The sequence below is a fragment of the Ictalurus furcatus genome, chromosome 5 (assembly GCF_023375685.1).
Source record: "Ictalurus furcatus strain D&B chromosome 5, Billie_1.0, whole genome shotgun sequence".
Lineage (NCBI taxonomy): Eukaryota > Metazoa > Chordata > Actinopteri > Siluriformes > Ictaluridae > Ictalurus > Ictalurus furcatus.
Genome location: NC_071259.1, coordinates 30,108,612 through 30,135,740, shown reverse-complemented (window position 1 = coordinate 30,135,740; position 27,129 = coordinate 30,108,612). Strand labels below are relative to the sequence as shown.

General features: G+C 43.0%; 2 protein-coding genes across 3 annotated transcripts in view; both read left to right on the top strand.

Moving 5' to 3' along the window:
- The first annotated feature begins 456 nt into the window (after nt 1-456).
- On the top strand, nt 457-18,049 carry abcd1 (ATP-binding cassette, sub-family D (ALD), member 1). Of its 2 annotated transcripts, XM_053625690.1 has the most exons (10): nt 459-3,093; nt 4,644-4,824; nt 5,963-6,105; nt 6,274-6,448; nt 8,352-8,446; nt 11,719-11,864; nt 13,629-13,774; nt 14,152-14,236; nt 14,567-14,692; nt 15,128-18,049. In XM_053625690.1, the coding sequence occupies exons 1-10, from the start codon at nt 2,161-2,163 to the stop codon at nt 15,435-15,437; spliced, it is 2,340 nt and encodes a 779-aa protein (XP_053481665.1). In that variant the 5' UTR covers nt 459-2,160; the 3' UTR covers nt 15,438-18,049. The 2 variants fall into 2 exon arrangements, with proteins under 2 accessions (XP_053481667.1, XP_053481665.1); XM_053625692.1 differs by lacking the exons at nt 13,629-13,774; nt 14,152-14,236; nt 14,567-14,692; nt 15,128-18,049 and adding an exon at nt 12,201-13,418 and having other exon boundaries at nt 457-3,093.
- Nucleotides 18,050-22,581: 4,532 nt separating this feature from the next.
- The window catches only part of plxnb3 (plexin B3), a 115,132-nt gene continuing 110,584 nt past the window's right edge, over nt 22,582-27,129 (top strand). The window contains exon 1 of the mRNA XM_053625688.1: nt 22,582-22,852. The gene's annotated coding sequence lies outside the window, so the exon portion shown is untranslated. The remainder of the gene's footprint in view (nt 22,853-27,129) is intronic.

The window sequence follows — 27,129 nt, the reverse complement described above, 5'->3', positions numbered from 1 at the left end:
GTTGTGGTAGGAATAAACATCGTCGCTTCCATTGTTTCCATATTTACCGAAGTGCTTGTACGCTTGTATTTTATGCTCGCCGAGGTTCAGTTTTGCATTCTTATTGAAACATACACCCATCTGTCCTTTTATCAGGTACAGCTACCATACAGGTGCACTTCACAGGTATACAACTACTAATGACGGTGCTGATATATGAATGGATCAGGTGCATTAGTAATGCTAGGGCTATTATACACCTGCTGTGCTGAGAAACAAATAATATCTGGTAAGATACTGGTGGTCCAGTCGTGGTCGCTTTTTATTGATGTACAAGGTAACATATGGACTACGGTCAGTAATTATGTACCTGCAAAGTACACATAGGGTTGGTGTACATGATAAGGTTTCACCAATGAAAGTAGGTGCACCTGAAAAAAAAAACAATACAACAAAACAACAAAACAACACTATACAGTGCCTGTATAGGATGAGGGGGGGGGAAGATCCGTTATGTAACGGGTTGTCTAATCAACTTACACACACTACAGGGTGTGTGTGTGCGTGTGTGTGTGTGTACCGGTAGGCAGACCTCTTTACCTCTTCTCCTATTGGGCAACACTGCTGTAGTCTGATACTCAGGCTATGTGCAGATAAATACAAAGGCCGAATCCCAATCGCACATCAAGTGCTCTACGCAGGCCGCACAGGCCAATAGTTCCACATCAGAGCTAGTGCACTTAACGTAGGGAGTGAAGAGATATTTGGTATTCGGCCACAACAGTCAACTCAACTTGTGGACCATGAAGAAAGGCTTGTCTCAGCGAGGTTAATGATGGCCAGAAATAGTACAGACCGTTCTTCGGGATGTTTATCAGTCGGATTCTTTTGAGGTAATATCTGAGTAAAACAAGAGGATAAAGTTCTCGCAGAGTTCTTGCCCGCTAGCTAACGGCATCCGTTAGCATAAACACTTCCTTTAGTCCAATGCCGAACCGTAAGAGATTTAGCTAGCAGCCCGTGAACTTAGAAACGTGAGTATGTGTTTGTTTGTAGTGCGAGTATTTATTATAACACATTTATTAAACGCGTTAAATTGCAAAACGCGTTGTTTTGCGTGTACATTTGTTTGAACGAGACTTGTGTAACTGGGGTTAGTTAGTTAGCTGCGTTTACAGTAGCTACAGTACGCGGTCACTTGACCAAGCGTGAAGAAAAGTGATTTCCATAGCAACTAGCTAATTAAATAAATTAAATATATTAGCGTTGTTAGCAAGTTCTTATATCGTAATGGTGGATAAACTACGCAGCATAGCTTTAGAAATGTTTGTCGGCATCAACATTAGCTAGGTTTGTAATGCCTTATTCACAGCTAGTTACCTCTTTTCTAGTTCCTATTATTCACTAGCGAAAGTCGCTAAGAAGTCTAGTTAAACTAGCTGAGTGTGTGTGTGTGTTTTTTTCTTTATTTCTTTTTAATGTTTAGTTAAGTTTGAGGGTTTTTTTTTATTAAATATTAAAATATTTTTAAAAAAAACCACCCTTCCTTAGCTACCTCAGGTGGAAAATAAATACATACAAGCTGAAATATTTTGCGTCCAAACTATCCATCGTTTCCTTTTGGTTATTCTGGGAACCATTTTGTAACGTTTTGGGAACGTTTTATTTTTGGTAATCATACAAGACATATTTTCAAAGTTAAAAAACATTTTTTTTTTTAGTTCTTTTATATGTATATATTTCAGCTTATACAAAGTTGTATTGGGAACTAAAACTCGGAACATTTCCCGGGAAAGTTTCAGGAACTTTCTGGAAACCAGTACTTGTTAATTAGGTAACTGTTATAACTAAGCCATATAACTAAGTTAGTTAGATATAAACGGGCTGTTAACATTATATAATTGTGTGTCTTTTAAGAACGTATTCCTCTTGAACATAAAAACAGAAAAGGTTTACGGTACGACTTTAGTGTGTAAAATTCTTTACGGTCACCTAGTACAGGTAGTTTTGCTGAAATCTGATGAGGCGCTTGGATCTCGTGGACGCGGTTCAATTCATAATCTTTAATGTTATACAGTCGATCATTGTCCGCGTTAATATGTGCGAAACTTCACTGGCTAGCTTTATCTAGTGTCTCGGCGAGCTCTGATCTCCTCTGCAGAAAATAAATAAATTTAAAAAATGCCTGTAGTATATTCAAAACTTCCCTCGCAGCTGAAGAGGTCTTCAGCAGCAAAGAAAGCGGTCTTCCTCCTCGTCGCTGCGTACGGAGCGAAAAGACTCTACCCGTACATTTCTGAAAGGCTTAAAGGACGGTCTGATCCTCAGCACGGTAGACTGAACGTGCATCAGGCGAACGGGGAGCCCCCGGAGGTCAGGGAGACGCAAAAGAGGAAGAGAAACTCTCCGTCTGTGAACCGAGAATTCTTTTTGCGCTTAAAGCGGCTCCTGGGAATCCTTTTCCCTCGGCTTTTCTGCAAAGAGCTGGGTCTGCTGGGTTTCCACTCGATCGCTCTCATTTCACGCACGTTCCTGTCTATTTACGTAGCCAACTTGGATGGTAAAATCGTGAAGACCATCGTGAAAAAAGACCCCCAGGCATTTGTGTGGGAGTTAACCAAATGGCTCCTGATCGCTATCCCTGCAACGTTTGTGAACAGCACTATCCGTTATCTGGAAGGCCAGCTAACCCTAGCTTTTCGCACCAGGCTTGTGAGTCATGCCTACCAGCTCTACTTCAGCAATCAGACCTATTACCGTGTCAGCAACATGGACGGCAGGCTGGCCAACCCAGACCAGTCTCTGACAGAGGACATGGTGATGTTCGCCGGCTCTGTGGCCCACCTGTACTCCAACCTGACCAAGCCCTGCCTGGATGTGGTGATGACCTGCTACACGCTGATTAAAACGGGGCAGTCTAAAGGTGCCAACACGACTTGGCCTTCGGTGATCGCCGGCATCGTGGTGGCGCTCACGGCCAAAATCCTGCGGGTGTTTTCCCCACGCTTCGGCAAGCTGGTGGCCGAGGAGGCCAAGCGGAAAGGGGACCTGAGGTACATGCACTCACGCATCATCGCCAACTCGGAGGAGATCGCCTTCTATGGGGGTCACAAGGTATTCTGATTACTGATGTAGACTCAAGTAGAATCCAAATGTCTGTTCTTTTAACCAGTTTAGAAATGAGCAAAAGGCTGTTCTGTTTTAGGAAATCCATCGACGAGCGGTATGACGCGACTCAACTTTCTGTTACCAGTCCAAAGTTGCATGTCCTTAAGTGTTTGGCTCCTCGAATGCCACAGCAGATTGCCAACAATTATTATTTTATTCATTAAAGTATGACACATCATACTTTGAATCAATTTATAGTCACGATGAATGTTGTGGAATGCCCACAACACAAGTTCATTCCTGTTACCAATTATGTTATAACATCTGCATTACGACAGTTCCATCATCTCTCTCTCTTTCTCTCTCTCTCTCATTCTCTCTCTCTTTCTCTCTCTCTCATTCTCTCTCTCGCTCTCTTTCTCTCTTTCTCTCTCTCTCTCATTCTCTCTCTCTTTCTCTCTCTCGCTCTCTTTCTCTCTCTCTCTCTCTCTCTTTATCTCTCTCTCTTTCTCTCTCTCTCTCTTTCTCTCTCTCTCGCCCTCATTCTCTCTCTCTCGCTCTCTTTCTCTCTCTCTCTCTCTTTATCTCTCTCTCTCTCTCTCTCTCTCTCTCTCTCTCGGCACCATGTCACGTTACCAAGATGCCACAAAGTCGTCCATCCTGAAGGCTTTCCCTTTGACTGTTACAAAGCACTTTGACCCCAGAGACTCCTTCCATAAATGTGAAATAAACGTCTGTTTACAGAAAACTTCACCATCAGCGGACGTTTAAATGATTACCTTTATGTTTCGGATGAGATTCTAATTCAGATTAAATTCATAAATTGTAATTGTTGGCAATTGGTGTGGTATAAGAAGAATAAAACACTGCGCGACATATTATTATTATTATTATTATTATTATAGGAAAACATTCAACTTCAGGGACGTAACTGCAGTTCTGTGTGTGTACGGCCTTATTACACTACTCCATTGTTGATTATTTTCCTTTTAACAGCACACCCCACATAAATGTTTTATTTTTTATTTGATATCTTGCCATGTTACCCAGCCTCACGTGTCTGTTCAGTTATTCTGGTGCTTTGAGCACGTTGCGACGTTAGTGTACAACACGGGCCCCATAAACACACGTCATGTGCTTATGCAGTAGTTACTATTCCTAGACCAAAGAAGCATCATGTGGTTTGGAACAAAGAGAAAACCCTGGAATCTCTGTATCAGGCTGTTCTGACCCTCTGCGCGCGCACACACACACACACACACACACACACACACACACACACACACACACACAGTGGTCAGTGGCCTTTTGGCACACACACAGACTGAACTGTAGGCTTTCATTTCACAACATCAACTCAGTGACCAGTGACTGATTTGGAAAAGCACCCTAGACTATAGGAAAGGGACATTTTTATGCTTTTTGCTGCTAGCTGTGAGTTCATTTGAAAGTCTGCGCCGTTCCAAATTTCTCACAATGCTCACCTGCTGCGTGTTCGTGTGCGCGTACGTGTGTCTGCGTGCGTGCGCGCGCTTCTGCCGTTGCGCCCTGCGTAGGTGGAGATGTCGCAGCTGCAGCGGAGCTACGAGGCGCTGCGCTCGCAGATCAACCTGATCCTCTTCAAGCGGCTGTGGTACGTCATGCTCGAACAGTTCCTCATGAAGTACCTGTGGAGCGCGTCGGGTCTCGTCATGGTGGCCGTGCCCATCATCACCGCTCCGGGTTACTCCTCACGTGGTACGACACACACACTTCTCAGTGCACACTCACATGTTGACACTCACCAGGTCGTTACGGGGAGAAGAAAAAATAACGCAAAAACGTGTCAGACTGTGGCGTTTGTGGATCCGAGCCCAAAACTAAGCGAATAGAATGGAAATAATTCAGGATTTGTTTGAGAAGTTAATCGCTAATGTGTTGTCCAGTGAGTCTCTCTTAAAGTGAAATCACACTAGCACTAGCGACAGTTAACATGACGGGTATTTCAATGTAGGATTGTAAGTCCGATTGACATTTGAATCAAGCAAATTTGTTATAATGGGATAAAACAACAAAGCGCTTACGACAGCACAGTTCGTCCAACCTTCCCATAATTCTCTGCTCTCATAATATTGTTTCTTTCCTGCATTGGGGTCTTTATATAACAGTCTTTAGTTAAAAAAAAACAAACATATTTTTTGTATAACCGCATTGCTCGGACAGGTATACAGGCTGTAACATGAACGACAGGTTAAAGTCCCCGTGAAGTACAGCATTATTCAGCATGTTGACATAATTTCCTCTGAAACAGGGAGTCAGGGTGGGACGTATCCGAGCCAACAGCCAAAGACCAATGCTTGCTGATCTCGACTTCAGCAAGTTGATCTTTTTTTTTTTTTATAATTTTGTCAGCAGGACGCTTTAATCAGAACAAAAGTAGTGATATTTCCGGACATCTAGGACCGCTCCAGTAGGTGGTGACAAAGCCTTATATACCATGTCATCACGTGAAGTAAAATACACACAGACCTGTTCACTCGAAGTGAATGATTTTGTCCTCATTTAGTTCAAAACGAGAACTAGAGTAAGTCTTACGGTCAGGTTTTATACCACAGTGCTGTTGAATTCTCAAATCTGATTGGTCAGAAGGTGTTGATTCATTTCCTGTAACAGCAGCTCTGATAGTATTACATTAATGCGCTCATTCTGATACTTTAGTCCTGTCATGATTTATTTATTTTTTTGCTGTAATACATGAACACAGCTTCCTTACTTTAACACTGTGTGTTGTTGTTTTTTTTTACATGCTAGCTCCTAGCCTGTGGATGACTTGAGTTTATACGGGGTGACCCAAAGTGTCTCCATACAGTAGCTTCGTCGCGTTTATTTTTTTTAGATACAGAGGACGTGAAGCAGGCAGTGATGGTGATGAAGGAGGAAGAGCTGGTGAGCGAGCGCACGGAGGCTTTTACCACAGCCAGGAATCTTTTAAACGCGGGAGCCGACGCTGTGGAGCGGATTATGAGCTCCTACAAGGAGGTGAGATGCTCCATCGTATCCTAAAGGTGGTGGTATTGTGCTGTTACTAGTATTGAGGAACAAGGACTTGGTAACGTTTATACATTTCGTACAGCTCGTATATTATTGATGTAACCTTTGAGGTTAGTAATTGTTTTGTATGTTGTCCACGGTCTCTTCTCGTCTTAGGTGACGGAGCTGGCAGGCTACACGGCGCGTGTGTATGAGATGTTTGATGTGTTCGAGGAGGTGCGTGTCGGTGTGTATCGCCGATCAGTCGAGGACCCACAGGGCACAGAGAACCAAGGCGGTTCACGTGAGGTGAAACACGGGATGAGGTTGGAGGGGCACTTGCACGTTAGGGGTGAGTTTTGCTTCGTTGGCTGGTTTAACTTTTATTTAATTATATTCAGCATTCAGCTTGCAGACTTATTAAATCAGAGTTTATACTACTTCTAGAGGAGTGGTTCTCAAAGTGGGGTCCAGGGACCCCCAGGGGTTTGTGAAGTATATAGCTAGGGGGTCCGTGATTTAAAAAAAAAATGTTGCTACAGTGGTGGAAAGTTATTATATTTAGGCGTCCAAGCCCCAAAGTCAATTCAGACCTCATTTGTTCTATCAGTGGAAAGGTAAGGAGCAGAAAGCTACGTAGCTGTAATGTTATTTTGAAAAATCTGACGTAATAAATGCATACTGAGGGGGGTCTGAATTTTTTTTTTTACAGTTAAAGGAGTCCCTAGCTACAACAGGTTTGAGAACTACTGCTGTAGAGACTGAAAAAAACCCCCCAGTTTAACTGTATTTGTGGTCCCAGCTCAAGCCACGATGCAGTAAAGCAGTGCTTCTCAACCGATGCTTCATGAGGCGGACATGGAAAATAAGAACGTTACAAAATAATTCCGTTTATATCACATAATACATTAACGTTTACTTAATACGTCTCTGCTCACTACGTTTTGAAATACTGCATCACTCCATTTCTCGATAATCACATATTTACACACTGAAAAAATCATTTATGGCTCAAGATATTTAAATTAAGGGCAGAATTTCCTCTTAAGAAAAATACCGCATTGTAGCATTTACATATCGATATCGTAATATCTGTGTGACTGCAATAAATGAAGTGCATTAAGTTCTTGTGTATTTCTATTTAGAGTTTCGCATAAACCTGTTCACTGTCATCTAGGGTAATTTCAGTTGAAGTAAATTGAAATGTTTTTACTTTTCTAATTTAACATTTTTATTATTATTTCTTATTTCATAGTATTTGACGACAGAATTGTGGTACTTTTGCCGGTTCTGGTAGCGAATTTATGCGCAGTGTGCTCTTTGCCATTAAAAAAAAAAAAAACTTTTTCAAATTATTTTTAAGAATTAACCGAAATTTTAAAGGGGTGCTTTTATTTCAAAAGGCATCTGGTGTTTGTTGTAATCAGCTTGTGACTGTTCATTGATGGTCAAAAACTATATACCTAAATAACTAAAATAGCTTTTCTCAGCACGGTTATTGCACTAGCTACAAGTATGTTACGTATGCGTTCTCTTACTTTGAGGACATAAGGAAGGGTCTCAGTGAGCTTTGTGGGAATATTTTGGCTTCATAAACTAACCCATGATGCCTTCGAAGCATCAGAAACAAAATTCATTTTAATTTGTTTCCTGACTGTACATGGACATATATAGGGATTAAATGGCAACTCTGTCTTATATAAATATATATATTAGTTAGTTAGTTAGTTAGGTGCCAGGTTATTAATATACCAATCAAGTAACTAACATACACACTTGATTAGATTAGATTTTGTTTGTGTGTGCACCAGCACCAATCGAGAGTGGATACACGCTTTAAAAAAGAGCTTTATGACTTTAAGTGCGTTTGCTTATCAGTTATAAAGTCTCATGCTGAAAATACCAGTATCAGTAATCAATCACATCGGTTTCTGCCTGTGTGTACACATTTATAGCTCTTTGTCAGTACTCCAAACATCCTCCTGTAACCCACATGTGCCCCCAGGACTCCAAGTATCCCCATGACACAAATACAAGACGATTTTTTTTTTTCCCCCCCACAGATACTTGGCTGCTTTCCAGAAAGAAAACACGAAATGTTGTTTTCATTTCCAAAATATTTCCCGTTTACTACTGAAGTTGTGTAGGATCTAGCCGAGACATTATTTAGCTCTACTAATGCATATCCTATATGTTAATGTATAGCTGTGTGTGTGTGTGTGTGTGTGTGTGTGTGTGTGTGTGTGTGCACGCAGGTCAAGTGATTGACGTGGAGCAAGGCATCAGGTGTGAGAACCTGCCTATTATAACACCCGCAGGCGATGTGGTCGTGTCCAGCCTCAACATCAAGGTATACACCTGAATATAAAGTGTGTTTTTACATACTTTACTAGAACCACGGCTGATTTTCTGTACTCTGAGGAAATATGATATTGAGACTAAATTATTATTTTTCAAACCTTTATTGATGCAGTCACTGTATCAAATGCAGGCGCATGAGCCTAGGCACCAAAGTACCACTGATATACAAGTCTCGTGTATATATTAAATGTATAACGAGCGAATATAGCATTTCACAAAACTTTAAAGTTAGTTCAAAGCTTAGCCCTAACAATTGTAGGTAAAATGTCAATTAGATTCCAGTTATTTTAAAGGTTCATGAGGCAGGACGTTTATATTGTATTGTTTGGTGGACTGTGATCTTGTTTTTACTTCCTGCCTGTGGTTTGACTTAGTTCAGCAGAGGCTTTTACCAATGGTGCGGTATGCACGGCCGTAGAATAACGCAAACGCACGGCATTATACTGTAGGTCATTCGTTTATGAATATATCGGAACTTCGGTATAAGGTTCCGTTAGTTCTGTAAGCCTAGGTTTAACTTGCTATAGATTGACATTTTCAGAAGTTAATTAAACACTTGCACTGTATATATTTTCCTGAGGAACCTTTGCAGTATTTCAGGAAATCAAAGGGAAACGCTATCCCATACTAAGTTACTTTATCTGTTTGTTTACTTCTTGCTAATTTCCTGACCAATGATATGTCGTTAAGACCATTAGAAGCTTAATATTGTGACATTTTGGGCTTGGAACACTAAAGAGCCCTAACCCCCTAAACCACCACCACTACCACCACCAGTGGTTTGCCTTAAAAACGTTTCGTTATAGTAGTCATAAACTTCCCCACGTTTCAGTGTTCTGTCAGGAAAAAATGTGAAGCCTTTAATTCAGGTGTTATGTTGACAGTTGCTAGCACAGTCCACAAAGCGGTGACAGTACGTCAACAAAGATAAGTTACGTGTGACGAATGAACTATTAAGAAAGTTTATTTAAGGATACGCTCATACTCTATCCATTCATTAGCAACGCATAGTATGTTCGGCCAGACGTTTTCCAGTTAGTCCTGTTAGTCAGTTCAGAATAAATTTGAAGATCCATCCATCCATCCATTTTCTATACCGCTTATCCTACTGGGTCGCGGGGAACCTGGAGCCTGTCCCAGGAGGCATGGGGCGCAAGGAAGGGTACACCCTGCACGGGGTGCCAGTCTATCGCAGGGCACAATCACATACACATTCACGCACCCGTTTATACACTACGGACACTTTGGACACTCAAATCAGACTACCATGCTTGTCTTTGGTGATCATCCAGTAAAATTTGACGATGATCCAGTCAATTGTTTCGTAGGTTCCATGCAAATAATATTAGGCAACAGAAAAAGGCCTAGATGCACCTCATCAAGAAATCCAATTTCTATGAATATGCAAATTAAAATGACCCTAATCTTACATGCCTCACCCCCCACGCCCCTTTTCCTGGTGAACCAACGCGACCAGCAGTTGCATACTGAAACCTGATTTGTATATATTAAGACACGATAACCCTTGCTTGTCATGTGATCAAATCCTACCTCGGGCTGTTCCCTGATATTGTCACTTTCGTTTTTTTTTTCTGCAAAACCAAAATGATAATCAAACCCAACTGTATTAGTGGTCACTCAGTGTCTGCAAAACATAATCGTAAGAGTCCTCCAAATGTATTTTGTTAAATCCAGTTTCATTGAGTTTGTATACGTCGCATGTTCTGTAGATTCTTGTTTTCTTAACGAAGTCAGTCGTTCTACACCAGACCCTACGCTTGTGATTATTCGTGTTTCCTGTTAACTTCTGGGAAAGCAGGCTTTGCACTCCAAAGCCTGATGCCTTCTGGCCCGTTGCCTGTTTGCCAGGAACAATGTGTTGATTATTCCCAAACACCACCATCCCTCTCGACTCATGGAGACAGGCCTTCCTGTGATGACACGTTGTTCCGCTGAAGCGTTAAGGAGATCGCATCGCTAATAACCCTCCGTGCCTTTCATGCAGCAGTCATCTGCCACCCGCGTGACTCGAAGCTGTTACCCACAATGCCTTGTGAGACAGATTTAAACAGCACCACGCCTCCCCTTTTTATAGACACCGGGAGAAATTTGTGGGAAAAGACAGTGATATCATTAAAGAGCGCGTCGAAGCGTGGCAGCCGTTTCCAGACGAGAGTGTCGGGCTGACAGATAGTGCCACTGCCACCGAGTTGAAAGGAGGGGCACACAATTTATATAATTTCTTCTAGCAAATCAAGCAATCACTGAAACACGCTTGTAATTCCAGTGTGTGCCAACCACTTAGACAAGTTTGCTCAGTCTCGAAATAGGAATTGTTTCGACGTTGATTTGAACCCAGATGTCTTTGTGGAACTGGGCAGAATTCGGTTCATCAAAGCTGGGTGTTATTTGAAAGCGATGTATAACGTGTATCTGTTTCAAAATGAAGCAGTTATTATAAAATGTATTTAATCTCTCTAGTGCTTCAGAGCTCCTGTTTTCGGTTGTTTTCAGCCACAGACGAGACTTTCAGCACGTATGCCTGATGCCCGAGGACATGATTGGGCTCCTTTAGTTCCGGTGAAAAGAAAATCTTAACGCTACAGCATACAAAGACATCGTATATAATTGTGTGCTCTCAGCTTTGTGCCAACGGTCTGCGGAAGAACCACATATGGGTGTGATGGTCCGGTGTCCACATACTTTTTGACCACCTCGTGTAATGTATCTGTGTAGAACACTTGTCAGGCAAAGATACTAATAGATTAAGAATGAGATGTGCACTATTTGTAGTCTTAGAGATGCGGATGCTTTTTCAGACGGAAAAAAAACCAGTGGATTTGAGTTAGTAGTGTGTTTGTGTAGTTAGCATTACACCTTAGAAAGAGACTAAGTAACCACAACGACTCTGTGTTGTAAAGTTGCATAAAATCCCGTATAAACAGGCTTCGTTAAGACTCTCTTTCATGCCTGTCGTTTCCTAAGACCTTTCATTCGTCGAGTTCTACAGGTGTGGATTTGAATTTTCTTTGTATATTGTTTATGATGAGCAAGTTCTATTACGAGTCGTTATTTAGTAGACGGAAATGTAAACGGTGATCACACGTACACTACAGATGCGGTCGAGCAACATTTAAACAGATGCACAGACGGACACACGTTAGCCGGCTAGGCTTTAACAAATAACGCAGGACGTTTTAATCGCTAATTCCTCTGTCTTTTCTGTCTTGTTTTTCCGTCTCGGTACACGTGCGCACGAAGGTGGACGAAGGAATGCATCTGTTAATCACGGGCCCGAACGGCTGCGGTAAGAGCTCGTTGTTTCGGATCCTGAGCGGCCTGTGGCCTGTGTACAGCGGCGTCCTGTACAAACCTCCGCCGAAGCACATGTTCTACATCCCACAGAGGTACAGCTTATTACAGTAACCGTAATAATAGTGTATAAGGAAATTCATGGAACTGATTTAACACTTAAATCCTTAATTAATTTTATGTGTAATGCCATTGGAATTGTATGGACGTGAGCAGAGGAAATCTTGAGCTTGAACGTAATCGTTTATCGTCCTCCATTAGGAACGAGAATGATAGACTAAAGGCTGGTCGCACATCACAGGGTGCTGCCTTGTTCTTAATTTTACCATTAGAATGACCCCCAACTGTTTAGAAGTTATGGAAGTGTGTGTGTGTGTGTGTGTGTGTGTGTGTGTGTTCATTCTCATTTCATGCCCTGCTAAGCTAATTAGTAGTGATGAAGGTGGTGATGAAGTGGAGCAGGTTCTGAGAGCAGTGGGTCCAGATGGCCCTGCAGAGCGACTGTTTGACGTGACCGCCTCATTGCACAAGTGAAAGAGATTACACCCGCGGCAGCGGCAACCGAACATGGCTGCGCAATAATACACTTGTTTCTAACATCAATTAAGTCCAAGAAATGTTTAGGCTCATTGTGGCTGAACAGTAATCTCGATAATCATGTGTGGAGAGTGTTGTAGAGGGAAGTACAAGTAAAATAGGGCATAGATTAGAACACATGGAGAGTAATCAGTGACTGTTGCCACACTGTCATTTGATTACTTTCCTATCTTCTGTTTTGAAGCGCTTTATTTCTCTTCTACCACATCAATTTGCCAACAGTCACAAATCTGATTTAATTAAGGAATGAGATGTCATAGTTTTTGGGGGGCAGGGGTGGCCTAGTGGTTAGCACATTTGACTCGCGCCTCAAGGGGTTGGGGGCTTGAATCCCGCCTCCGCCCTGTGTGCACAGAGGTCGCATTTTCTCCTCGAGGGGTTTCGTCGAGGTACTCCGGTTTCCAAATTGTCCGTAGCGTACGAATGTGTGTGCGCTTGTGCATCGAGTTGTGGAACATCTGTGAAACAACGTACTCCCAGTAATTACGTACGTTATAGAAGCTATAAACAGTCCTTCCTTGACTCGACTCTCTTTTACACTCTCCCGACGTTAATAAGATGGAAAGAAATAACGCCACCTTACAGAGAAACAGCAAAGTAGAGCGTCCCCCGACCCGAAGATCTTCCCTCGTCGGAAAACTTTAAAACGACAGCTTCACCTCGGACTGTTAAAAAAGTGCTGACGCTGAAAAATGCTCGTCACAGAGGACGTGACCGCATTGTGGAGCGTCCGCCGCGCACGTCTCCGTTGAAGTTTTTCCTACCGACGGGACAACGTATCAGAACGAGCGCATCGATTACCGTACATCCGTGATGCGCCTTGCCTACCGTCGGAGCAGCTGCTGTAGAAAATAAATCAGCACATTCTGACCAATCACAGTCGAGCATTCAACAGTGCTGTCTACTTTAAAATGCTAATCTGTGTGCATTTTTAAAGCGGTAGTTGCAAAAATCAATGAAGCAAACTTTGCACACCGAGCACGTCTCAAAAGGAAACGCTGCGTCCGTTTAACTCTCGGCCAGATCACTCCGCTGCTCGTGAACGTGAAACGCTTTCCAGGGGACCGGTATGGATTTGACCTTCTGCACAAGCGCATCCGTGCCGTTACACGTCATTGCCTGGGCAGGGTATCTAAAGAAGATTGTATGTTTTAGATGTAAAGGCTAACTTTTATTTCAATGAAATGATTTCTTTTTGAACGTACTCTTTTTGTTGTTGTTGTTTTGTTTTATAATGTGTGCGTGTGTGTGTGTTCACGCAGGCCGTATATGTCCGTGGGCACTCTGCGGGATCAGGTGATTTATCCCGACACGGTTCAGGAGTTGCAGGAGCGAGGGTTCACTGATCAGCATCTGGAGGGAATCCTGCGCACCGTCAACCTCCTCTATATCCTCGAGAGGGAGGGAGGTGAGCACTTACTTTCATCAATAAACACTTTACTGGGGTTTTTTTTTTTTTTGCTGCAAGTCCTGCATAGACACTGCACATTTGAGCGTTTCTCAGCTGTAACAGACCTAATTCGTCTGATAAAGGGCTTGATAATGTGATCATGACTTTGACTTTTATGGCTTTAGTATAGATTTCTCGCAAGCCAATTGAATTGAGTGTATTTGTGAGAAGAAACCCAGGCACTAACTCATCGTCAGGGTTCAGTAGGAACAGGGTAGACGTCGGTGCTGTTAATCATCATTCTTGCTTATTGAAAGGGTTTAGAAGTAATGAGTAATATTGACAGCTTAGACTGTGCCTAGACTGAGGTGGTTGATGCATGGTGTTTTTGGCAGGTTGGGATTCGGAAAGTGATTGGAAGGATGTTCTGTCTGGAGGAGAGAAGCAGAGAATGGGCATGGCCAGGATGTTCTACCACAAGTGAGACATTTCATGCCTTATCCCAACACCCAGAAGGGAAATCATGTCTAAGTCGGGAAAAGAGTGCCTTTTCCTGTGAAAAACACATCAGACATATTACAATTACAATATCGAAGAATATCGTCTTGGCCCGAAGTGTGTAGTGCAACTCAAAATACTGGGAAACTTTTCCAACATACTGAGATACAACTACAAAGATGATGGAGGAAAAAAAGAAAATCCTCCGTGGCAACAGATTATTTTTAAAATTCTTTTCACGCTTGTAAAGTTGACCGTGATTGATGTTTCTGCAGTATGTTGATTGATCTCTGCTTTTCTGATTTCCTCCAGGCCCAAATACGCTCTCCTGGACGAGTGCACCAGCGCCGTTAGTATCGACGTGGAGGGCAAAATCTTTGAAGCCGCTAAGGATGCTGGGATCGCGCTTCTCTCAATCACACACCGTCCATCTCTGTGGTGGGTCTTTCAGTCATCTTTCTCACCCGCAGCACGCTCCTGCACCTCCGGATGAGAACTGAGGAGCAGCGCCAGAGTAGCTCGCAGTCCAGGAATAGGATTTTAACAGATTGGTTTGATGTAAATTAAGAAAAAGACAGGCATGATAATTACGGGAACAAGATGAATATTCTCAGCAATACAGCCCGTCACCGCCACATGGGAATTGACAGATGTTCCTTATAAATGATTAGTTGCTCTAAGTATAAAAGACTTCCAAGACTTCTTCACTTGGACTGTCAGGCCCGCACGCAGCGCCTCCTTTACTAGTGAATCGTTGGTATTTAAGGACAAAATGAACGAGATTTCAGATCGTCTAATTATTACTGTTTCTATTAGTATGCTTAATGGCCCGTGTTAATTATGCCATATGGTTCTCCTCTCCTCTGACCACAGGAAGTACCACACCCACCTGCTGCAGTTCGACGGCGAGGGTGGCTGGCGCTTCGAAAGGCTCGACGCGTCCACGCGGCTCTCGCTGCAGGACGAGAAGCTGCGGCTGGAGACACAGCTCTCGGGGATCCCCAAGATGCAGCAACGTCTGTCCGAACTGTGCAGCATTCTGGGTGAAGACAGCAGCCTGGCGAGCCCCACGGAGACGGAGGGGGAGCGACAGGGGGAGGAGGAGAGAGAGAGGAAGCAGCAGGAGGAGAGGGAGGAGAGAGACGCGCTCCCCGGTGAACAGGGACAGGGCCTTATGGAGTGATTCGATGCCAGGAGACGGAGATGATTTGAAAGCCAGCTGTTTGTGTGAGCGTGTCTGTGCGTGTGAGTGTGTGTGAGTGTGTCTGTGTCTGTGCGAGTGTGTAAAATTATTAGCTCTGATGTGGTCTTTAGGGACTTTCCTTAACCACGTTTTCCACTGCATGCATGTTTGTGTGTGTGTGTGTGTGTGTGTGTGTGTGTGTGTGTGTGTGTGTGTTAGAGGTTGGAAAAGCATGAGGCTCATGCCAGTTCTTGCAGGTGCAGCAGATGATGAAAGCTGCTCAATCCCATGTTATTACAATTCTCTACAGAATTTGCAGAAACTCTCTGGCACCCTGGATGTGTGTGTGTGTGTGTGTGTGTGTGTGTGTGTGTGTGTGTGTGTGTGTGTGAGGGAGTGAGAACGGAGAGAAGGGAGTCATTTGGGAAAGGGCTGCTGTCAGACCACTGACTGCAGTTGTGTTGTACTGTTCTTTCTAATAACAGTTTCACGATGCCGATATAACGTTAGGGATTACCACTCAGTGCTGTAGGCTTCTTTTTGTGCTGTTTTTTGTTTGTTTTTTTTCACAAAGGGCAGAAGGTTTGATTTTATACTCCGTCAGTTTGATGGTCAGGAGTGGTTTGTGAAACTATGAATCAGGGTTGGGCAATTATGCCAAAAACTTGCATCACGATACGTACAACTTTCTCCGAATTTAGTTCTTGTTCCCCTCCTCTAGCTAGGCATCCCCAGTCATACGACACTTACTGTACCAATCTTAGAGGATGAAGCCTAACTTGTTTTATTTAACACGCTTGGAGGAGAGCTCTAACTGTACTGTTCTGTATTCACGAGATGAGTAACTCCACAGTTCAGTATGAAATCAGTCGTCAGTAACAGAGTACCTGTGATGCAGTCGGTTTCTCTTTTTATCAGGGTATCGAGAGCTCCGAATACGCTCGTATGGGTGGAGCTAGAAATGGTGCAGATGGCTGATTGGTCAAACAGGCGCTGTTTAACTAACTGGGCATGGATGGCTGTGGAATTGTCAGGATTCAAACCTGACAAAAGAGCAGAATCTTATACATTTGCACAACTTGAGAACCCGCTTGTCCGAGTGTTTATTCCTCTTAAACGACTTGCCAACACCGTACAAGTCGCTGTTACTATAGCAATAAAAGAAGAAGAAGAAGAAGATTTTATTATTCTTGCGGCCTAAAACGTGTGATTTTTGCTGCGGCTTTTTTCTAAATTTGAGATGCAGCTTATGTGAAACTTGAATCATCACGCCGTAGATGTTTGTTGGTGAATGAGACCTTTTTAGCCGTACTCATGTTCGTGCATCGTAGAGGGCTTTGGCCGAACGCACGCTGTGACGACGTCACATGCCGCGTCTTAGCCCAAATCCGCGCTAATTTTGACTGATTCATTTCTGCAGTCGCAAAATCGCGACGTCCTGGAGGGACTGATATAGAAACGATAACATATTCGAAAAATAAAACTCTAATATAAACTCTTGACTTGTCTTACAGCTCGCAGTACGCTCAGAGCTGCTGCTAAAGAAAATGAATCGGCACCTTCAGACCAATCGGGTTTGAGAATTCGACAACGCCACTAGCTGTTTGCTTTTGTGACTAACATTCGGTCAGTGTTGCGTATCGTGATATCGATGTTGCGTTGTCATGTTTCCCAACCCTACTATGAATGAATGATCGTGCGAAAGACAATGAGCCGTGGTGTAGCGACCCGCTCCGGTAAACGGTCGCTACTCACTACGGTTCACTCAGCGAGAGCTGCCTGTAAGGAAGCGCGCTAACTTCCCTTGTTTTATCTTTGCTGTAGCGAATTGATCTAATCCATCACTGTAGATGCATCTCGATTCACTTTTATTACCATTCTCTGGACTACGTTAGATTTAGTAGAGCTTTTACTCTTTAAAGGACTTTGTTTAATCACAGTGATGTAAAAAAAAAAAAAAAACAAACCCTGACGTCTAATGTTTATGCGCACAAGTAAGTAGATCGAGTAAATGCCACTTTGAGCCAGGAACGCGGCGTGATATATCAGAAATATATCAGCGGTTTAATACGATCTTGTTCTAACAGTGAAGGTTTGTTTTTATTAGATTACCTCCTCTTATATATGATGAAAGTGTCCTTCAAATTTCAGTTTCATTCAGAAACCAAACTGATTTTGAACTCAATCGATTGACTGGTGTTGGATCGTAGGCAAAAAAAAAAAAATAAAATAAATGAATTGCTGCTTTAAGAATGTTTAAATGTGCCCACTATGTTTATAAAATTGATTTTTATGATCCATGTTGTTTAGCCTAAAAGTAATAAATTTAAGTCAGATTTTGCACAGATGGTTTTGTATCACGAATATCGATGATACGGTATAATCCGATGAATTTTCCACGTAGCGCATGTGTTAAAATATGACTCTTTCAAAACTAATATTGTGAACTTTATTTGAATTTTTTATTTTTATTATTATTATTATTTTCAAATGTTAACTTTGGATATACTTCGACTCTGTGATAGAGATTTAATTTGCACATTTGCCTGCATGACTTTAGATTATTTTCCCATGTTCGTAGAATCTAATAAATCCCATCGTTTAGAAATCCACACACTCTGCTTGGACGCTCTCTCCCGTTTGTCCGAGATGTTCCTGTCTTTTTTTCTTTCTTTATTTTTTTTCTTCCACTAGCGCTAGTGTTCTGATAAGAGGCTTGATTTGATTTCTGGTGCGCAGAACATTCATGAATAATTCATCATGGTGGTTATATGATTACAATAGTTTTGTGGTGCACACTGCAAGTTTTATTGCTGGGTTTTAATACGCTTCTAATTCTGTACACGATAAACGCAAACACGATGAGGTAAAATGCAGAGAACACACAAGACTCTGTGTGGAATGTTTACATGATATGCAAACGATAGATGAAGAATGAACATGTACAGTCCGTTGATTATTACAGAATCGACACCCTTAGTCAAAGCAGACCAGCTGGTTTTTATATTTTGAAGGCTTTTATTGCTGTTTATAATATTCTGCTCAGTAAAACGGTTCATAGCTGTATAAACAGTAACCGGCTATTTAAGTAATGGCAGCACCAGCAGTCTGTAGCAGCATGATTAAACCAAACATTTCCTTTCATGGTAAAAATGAAGAGGACTTGTTTTTTTGGTGGTTTTTTTTTTTTGTGATAATGTTGATATTAATAGGTTACAGCATCTATCAGTGGAAAGCTGTGAGAGAAGAGAAGTGAACACAGCTCTAATTAGACATGGGGTGATCAAACAGAATCGAGTATTTTCCACAAAGTCTAATTAAAGGTATAATCAGTGATGGTGGTTTTGAAGTTAGCTGAATGTGGCTGTTTTCAAACACAAAAAAATACATCCTATCTTTTAATTTCCTCCTTTCAAAGACCTTAAATTCTGTCCTAGTAGTGATATACTTACTTAGTCCTCTGATAGATTTAATATATTTTGGTTTTGTTTGTGTCAGGTTGGGTTGGGTTATGTTTAGGTTGAGTTAGGTTGGATTGGGTTGGGTTAGGTTAGGTTGGGTTGTGGTAGATTGGGTTGGGTTAAATTAGATTGGGTTGGGTTAGGTTAGATTGGTTTGGTTTGTGGTAGATTGGGTTGGGTTAAAAGTAGATTGGGTTGTGGTAGATTGGGTTGGGTTAGGTTAGATTGGGTTAAATTACATTAGGTTGGGTTGTGGTAGATTGGGTTGGGTTAGGTTCGATTGGGGTAAATTAGATTGGGTTGTGGTAGATTGGGTTAGGTTAGATTGGGTTGGGTTAGGTTAGATTGGGTTGGGTTAGGTTAGATTGGGTTGTGGTAGATTTGGTTAGGTTAAGTTAGATTGGTTAGGGTAAATTTGGCTGGGTTAGGGTAGATTGGATTAGGTTAAATTAGATTGGTAAGTATAGATTGGGTTGGGTTAGGGTAGATTGGGATGGGCTAGGGTAGATCGGGTTGGGTTAGGGTAGATTGGGATCGGTTAGGGTAGATTGGGATGGGCTAGGGTAGATTGGGATGGGCTAGGGTAGATCGGGTTGGGCTAGGGTAGATCGGGATGGGCTAGGGTAGATCGGGTTGGGTTAGGGTAAATCGGGATGGGCTAGGGTAGATTGGGATGGGCTAGGATAGATTGGGTTGGGTTAGGGTAGATTGGGATGGGTTAGGGTGGATTGGGATGGGCTAGTAGGGTAGATTGGGATGGGCTAGTAGGGTAGATTGGGATGGGCTAGGGTAGATTGGGTTGGGCTAGGGTAGATTGGGTTGGGTTAGGGTAGATTGGGTTGGGTTAGGGTAGATTGGGATGGGCTAGGGTAGATTGGATTTAGTTGAGGTGGGGTACTTAGGTTGAGTTGGGTTCTTGATCATCTTCCTTTTACATCTCTCTCCCCTTTGTCTCTTCTCTTTCATGTCTCTCATCCCTGTCTCTTCCTTTTGTTTCTCTTTTTTCATCTCTTTCACTTTTTTATTTTATTTCTATCTTTCTTCTCTTTCTCTCGATCATCTACAGTGCTGTGAAAAAGTATTTGCCACATACTGAATTCTTCTGTTTTTGTGTATGTCTCATACTAAATAATTTTAGATCAGTTTCAGTTTTTTTTTATTGAAGCAAAAAATAATCTGTCATCCGACACCTATCACCAATGTGAAAAATTCATTGCCCCTTTAAAATCTGGTTGTCACTTTTAGCAGCAATAACTGCAACCAAATGCTTCCGATAACTGAGATCAGTCTTTCACTTACTTCTAGGACTAGGATTTACTCCTATGCTTTGGATCATTGTCTTGCTGCATGATCCAGTTGCGTTTGAGTTTCAAATTACAGACTGAAGACCGGACGTTCTCCTTTAGGATTTTCTGGTAGAGAGCAAGTTGCCCAGGCCCTGAAGCAGAAAAGCATCCCCACACCATCACACTTCCACCACCATGCTTGACCGTAGGTATGATGGTCTTTTTGTGGAGTTCGATGTTTGGTTTACGCCAGATGTAACGCAACACCCGTCCTCCAAACAGTTCCACTTTCGACTCCTCAATCCACAGAACATTCTCCCAAAAGGTTTGAGGATCATCAAGGTGTGTTTTGGCAAAATTCAGATGAGCTTTAATGTTCTTCTGGGTTAGCAGTGGTTTTCACTTCACCACTCTTCCATGGACGCCATTTTTGCCCAGTGTCTTTCTGATAGTGGAGTCATGAACAGTGACCTTTATTGATGCAAGAGAGGCATGTAATTCCTTTGATGTTATCCTTGGCTGTTTTGTGACTTCCTGCATGAGTCGTCACTGTGCTCTTGGAGGAATTTTGGAAAGTCGGCCACTTCTGGGAAGGTTCACTACTGTGCTGAGTTTTTTTCCATTTGGAGATAACGGCCGTCACTGTGGTTCTTTGGAGTCCCAGAGCCTCTGAAATAGCTTTGTAACCCTTCCCAGACTGATGTATTTCAATCACCTTCTTCCTCATCATTTCTGGAATTTCTTTCAACTTTGGCATAGTGTGTTACTGGGTAAGACCTTTTAACCCACTCCATACTGTTGAAAAAGTTCTATTTAAGTGTTGATGTGATTGCACAGGGTTTGCAGTAATCAGGCCTGGTTGTGTCTAGTCCAGCTGAACCCCATTATGAATGCAGTTTCCTAGATTTGGGGAATTAGTAACTATGGGAGCAAATACATTTGCACACAGGCTCAGTTGGTATCGGACAACTTTTTTTTTTGCTTCAATAAATAACATTATCATTTAAAAACTGTATTTTGTGTTGACTCATGTTGCCTTTGTTTTATCTTAGATTTTGTTTTCATTTCTGAAACAGTTTAGTACGAAATATACTCAAAAACAGACGAAACGGGGGGGGGGGGGGATTTTTCACAGCACTATACTATAATCTCTCTCTCTTTCATCTATCTTTCTCGTTTTCATTTCTCTCTCTTTCTTCCTTTTGTTTCTCTTTTTCTTATCTCTTTCTCATCGGTCTCATTTTCTCTTTACCTTTCATCTCTTACTCTTTTATCTGTCTATCATCTCTCTCTCTGTCTGTCGCTCTCTCTCTCTCCCCCGTCTCTTTCTTGCTCTCCCTCCCTCCCTGTCTCTCTCTCCCTGTCTCTCTCTCTCTCTCTCCCCCCCTCCTCGTCTCTCTCTCTCTCTCCCCCTCCTCGTCTCTCTCTCTCTCTCCACGTTTCTCGATCTTACTCTCCCTCTCCCTCTCTCTCTCTCCCTCTCCTTCTCTCTCTCTCGCTCTCTCTCTCCCTGTCTCTCGCTCTCTCTCTCCCCTCCCTGTCTCTCTCTCTCTCCCTGTCTCTCTCTCTCTCCCTCTCTCCACGTCTCTCGATCTCTCTCTCTCCCTCTCTCTCTCTCTCTCTCCCTCCCCGTCTCTCTCTCTCTCTCCCTCTCGCCACGTCTCTCGATCTCTCTCTCTCCCTCCCTCTCTCTCTCTCCCTGTCTCTGTCTCTCTCTTTCTCCCTCCCCGTCTCTCTCTCTCCCTCTCTCCACGTCTCTCAATCTCTCTCTCTCCCTGTCCCTGTCTGTCTCTCTCTCCTTCTCTCTCTCTCGCTCTCTCTCTCCCTGTCTCTCGCTCTCTCCCTGTCTCTCTCTCTCTCCCTGTCTCTCTCTCTCTCCCTCTCTCCACGTCTCTCGATCTCTCTCTCTCTCCCTCTCTCTCCCTCCCCGTCTCTCTCTCTCTCCCTCTTGCCACGTCTCTCGATCTCTCGCTCTCCCTCTCTCTCTCTCTCTCTCTCCCTCCCCGTCTCTCTCTCTCCCTCTCTCCACGTCTCTCGATCTCTCTCTCTCCCTCCCTCTCTCTCTCTCTCCCTGTCTGTCTCTCTCTCTCTCTCTCTCTCCCTCTCTCTTGCTCTCTCTCACCCCCTCCCTGTCTCTCCCTCTCCCCCTCCCTGTCTCTCCCTCTCTCCACGTCTCTCGATCTCTCTCTCTCCCTCCCTGTCTCTCTCTCTCTCTCTCTCTCTCTCTCTCTCTCCCTGTCTCTCCCTGTCTCTCTCTTTCTCTCTCTCTCTCTCTCTCTCTCTCTCTCTCTCTCTCTCTCTCTGGACAGGTACCTAGACATCCAGAGACATTATCCCACATCATTAAACTCTTGATGCACTGACAATACCGCTGACATAACCTAATCAACCGCGTGGTGCCGCTGGAGTCGCGCGAGGTCTGTGCGCGTGATTCCTCCGGAGCGCTCGAGCACTTTTTTCCTCCCCACATCCACCTCCACGTGTTGCATTGTGGGTGTTTAACAGCGCTTATCCGCTGTGGCTCGGGGAAGTTTTATTTTGGCTTTCGCGGGATTTCAGGAGCCAGGAACCTGGACCGAACTGGGCTGCGGTGCCGAATAAACAGCGAGCAAACGGCACATTTTGTCCGAACATCAGCCGGACAGCTTCCTGTGGAGAAGTGCGGAAGGTAAGAGATGTCCTCAGCACATTCCCGGCTTCCGGAGCCGCTCGATCCCGTCACTTTCTTATCCTGACCACACAGCTGCAAAGTGCACTTTAATACATACAGCGCGTGCCATCTGTCCGAGTGCACGGAGAAGATCGGACCGATCGGACTCTAGTGCATTAACTTTATTGCTGAATAAATTTTTTTTTATTGCAGCGAGAATTTTGCATGAAGGTGCGAGTTGAAGGTGCGAGTTAAAGATGACTGTTTGACAGGGAGCATGTCTGAAGAAGTTCTCTGGATATTTTATAACACCGTGGTGATGTAAGAACAGGCCTTGTGTTCATCAACTGCTTTATTATTGCGCTTTGTGAGGCAGCAGCTCCCTTTATTCCCCTCACATAATGATTAGTTCTTGAAGAGTTTCCTATGGGAGGCCAATGGTGGCATAAAGCCTAAAGAAGGGCCACAGATGTGCTTTTTACACCTTATGTTCAGGCGGATCTTGCAGTGAGGGCTGATTGGGATGTTAAAGGGCTGGGATAAATAAAATGCTATTAATATTCTAAATTATTATGAAACATGCATAATTTATGCTTTATTGCATGTTGTCATGGATACAAACTAGGAATAAACTATTACACACTAGCACATAGATAGATAGATACATAGAGAGATAGATAGATAAGCAATACCATGGCCAGCTGTTATAAATAGGCTTTTATATATATATATATATGGATAGATATAGAGATATAGATATGAAGATAAAAATACATCAATATGATGTTTCATTTGGCGTCCACATAAAGGTATTTGTTGTTAACGTGTTGGGGTTTTTTTTGTGGAACCGAGCACAACGGCTGTGGCGCAGGTGGTAGTGCGGGTTGTCCACTAATCGTAGGGTTGGTGGTTCGATTCCACATCCCGACGTGTCCTTGAACCCCAAGTTGCTACCAATGGCAAGCTAGTGCCTTGCATAGCAGCTCTGCAACCATTGGTGTGTGTGTGTGTGTGTGAATGGGTGGATGAGAACGCGCTTTGTAGAAGCACTAAGGGTAAAAAGGCGCTCTGTAAGTGCAGACCATTTACCACCAGCGACGGTTGTAGAAAAATGAGCACTGGAAGAACGGCAAGAAGCGAGGCTGGGGCTGATTTCTTTCTATCCCAGACTGTAGATCCATGCAGCCTATCAGTGACAGTCATGTACCACATGATCAGACATGTACTTAACACATGTGGATGGATTATTTACTCAATCCGGTGGATTATTTACTCTATCAACCTTTAAAATAAATAAATAAATCAACCGTCCAATCAAAGTCCAAATTTAGTGTTATTTGAAGCGGTCCTGGTAGAGCATTACGGACTTGAAGCGCTTCAGATAAAAATGCGGCTACCCGCCCACCTTCGGGCTCCGTCCACGTAAATCCGGATCAGTTTGAGAGCGCATCTTCGTCTCTCTGTTTTTGGCCTTCCGTCCACACCGAGACGGCGTTTCCGTGCAGCGGAAACGGAGCTTTTTCGAAAACGCTCTCTCAAGTGGATCCATTTGAAGACGGCGTTTCCGCGTCGTAGTGCGCACCGAGAAAACGCCGATATTAAAAAAAAGACACCGTATTTTTAGTCACGTGACGCAATCGCGTGACCCACTCAACTCCAAACAGACAAGATGGTGGATGATGTTGTACTGCAGTTATTGTGCCTGCAATCTGGTTTGATAGCTTTATGATTAATGTCACTCTGTACAACCTTCAGGTTGCATTTCTAAACAAACGCCTGACGGAAATGACGCAGGCCGGAGCTTCTGAGGTTTTCACGCCTGCGCTGTATACGACGTTTTCGTACGTTTCAGCGTGGACGAGCGATTTTTTTTTTTTTTTTTGGAAAAACGTTTGAAAACGTCAGTTTAGCCGTTTTAAAACAAAAAATAGATCGGTTTTCCCGATCTATCCGGATTAACGTGGGCGTAGCCTAAATGTGTGTGTGTGTGTGTGTAATCATTTGCCTCAAATCACTCTTATTGGCTCATGGATGAGACCACGTGATTATAATGCATTTCTCAACCCTAGCAATCTGCCTACTTCAAGTTTCTCCTAAGGCTGAAAATCATGTCCATTTTTATTTCGCATGCTCCGTCTCATTCACTGCTGCCGATGCATTATAGATGGGTCAGCGAAGTGGGCTGAAAAATTCACCGCAAATAAGATGATGCTCAAAAATGAGCCTTATTATGTATTTTTTTTTTTTTTCCCTTCAGAGAGAGCGAGGTCTTCGCTCTTCGCTCTTCTAGCACATTCATACCAGATACCTTGAAATCATGTAACACGCTTTAATGTGCTTTAAATATGCAAGATTTGGACTCTTTATGCAACGCTATTGGACGAGGGTTACGTGCTACTTTAACACGTACCTGTTTGAAAGCCTACCACGTGTTTTTTTTTTTGTTTTTTTTTAAATGCTAGTTTCTTTTTTAACGTGCCTGAAATGCTTTAATAAGCCCGTGTTATTTGTCCATGTTCTCTGAGAGTTAATAGATGAGAAGGTTACACCTCGGCATTTCTCGGCGATGTTCCTGGTGAACTCGAGCAAATTTCTTGCGCATTTCTAATTCGACCCAAGATGCGTTTGTCCCGATGTCAGATTTTCAGCCAGGAGATTAAAAATCCAGTTAATAGAGTTCACGTCAGTTTTGTCTTTTATATCTTTTGATGTGAGTCTGTGATTCCGGGTGCGTCGGTTGTAATCGGGTTTTGTCGTTCGTAACGTCAGGCGCTACAGGACGGGAGTTACCAGGAAATAAATGTAGCACGTTTACTCACACCACAGTATCATATCTGTCTCTGTGGCCCGTGCTGTTATTGGAAGATAGAGTGGGAAAATGTCACCGTCGCCTTACCACAGACGTGTGTGTTGTGGGTATCTCTGTGTGTGAGAACGTGTGTGTGTGTGTGTGTGTGTGTGTGTGTGTGTGTGTGTGTGTGTGTGTGTGTGGTTCATCGTGCACATGGATGAACGCAATGGTAAATTGGCAATAGGGTGCAAGCGTGAAAGTTGAAATAGTATTAAGGTTTTTTTTTTTTTTAAATGTTTAGTCAAGGTGCTTTCAGTGAATGAACCTTTTGGCTTGCCGTAGTTTTACCTTTCGCTTCGGTTCATCCACAGACATGTATATTTCTCGTGGAAGTGATTAGCCAGTGCCGAAGCCTTATGGGTAATCCGGGGGTTTTAAAGCCTCGCTGAGCGACATATTGGGTTCAAAGCGGTCAGGAGGAATTTCTCGCGCCGTTCTGAGAACGTGTAATTTCATTCATCGAGCCCACACGAATTAAGGTGGAGGCTTGGAAACTTCCAGAGTGGTTTACATGTCATTCTTTACAGTTAGAAAGATGACTGGGAATTTGAGAAATATGAGATCTTTGGCTCATTGTAATACACATAACATGCAGTTTAACAAGATTTTTATTTATTTATTTATTTTTTATTAGCTTTATTTGTTCCTCAGAGACGACGGCATGGGTATGAGTACGTTCGGATATGCTGTTTGTGTTCGGTATGTTCGACAAGAAGAAGTGGAGAATGCTCAGAAGTCATAGAGCAGCACATGGTGACGCGACAGAGGAACAGAAACAGGGAAGTTACGTACTTATTAATGTGGTTAAAGGAATACCTGATCCAAAACACTCGCCTAGCTCGTGATGCATGAAAGGTGAGAAAAGATTCTTTTAACTGGTGGGTCAAAAGTTAAAACCGAACCGGCTCACCAAAAAAATAAATAAAGTGTGTTTATTGGTTTCTCGATGCAGTACAATAGAGTGTGCGTTCGCGTTCAGACAACTTCGCGTTAAACAGAGCGTCTCGCATATTTCTGAGGATATCTGCTGTGACCAATCAGCATAGACTTGGACCAACTGACAAGTCAGCATGTACCACCTGACCTCACGTGTGTGTGTGTGTGTGTGTGTGTGTGTGTGTGTGTATACACTCCTGAAGCTCAGTGAATCTGCAGAAGAAAAAAGGGGCAAAACAACGTCGGAAAGCTGTGAGTGAGGTTTTATTTATTTATTTATTTATTTATTTATTTATTTTTGATAGCGCACCTGTTATGGTTTTGAAACGCGCCTAATTTTGTTTTAAAGGTCTCATACGATAGATTTACATGCATCCGAGATCAAAAAACACTTCGATTCGTTCTAAACAATCACAAACGATTCGTCACAAACGATTCGTTCTAAACTCCTCCTTTCAGAGACCATTCTCTGCTCTGATTGGTCAGGTGTCCCAATCTGTTGTGATTG

Coding starts and splice junctions, on each gene's coding strand:
- abcd1 (XM_053625690.1), top strand. CDS start 2,161: ATGCCTGTAGTATATTCAAAACTTCCCTCGCAGCTGAAGAGGTCTTCA. Junction 4,825..5,962: donor TCCGGGTTACTCCTCACGTG/GTACGACACACA, acceptor TATTTTTTTTAG/ATACAGAGGACGTGAAGCAG. Junction 13,775..14,151: donor TATCCTCGAGAGGGAGGGAG/GTGAGCACTTAC, acceptor TGTTTTTGGCAG/GTTGGGATTCGGAAAGTGAT.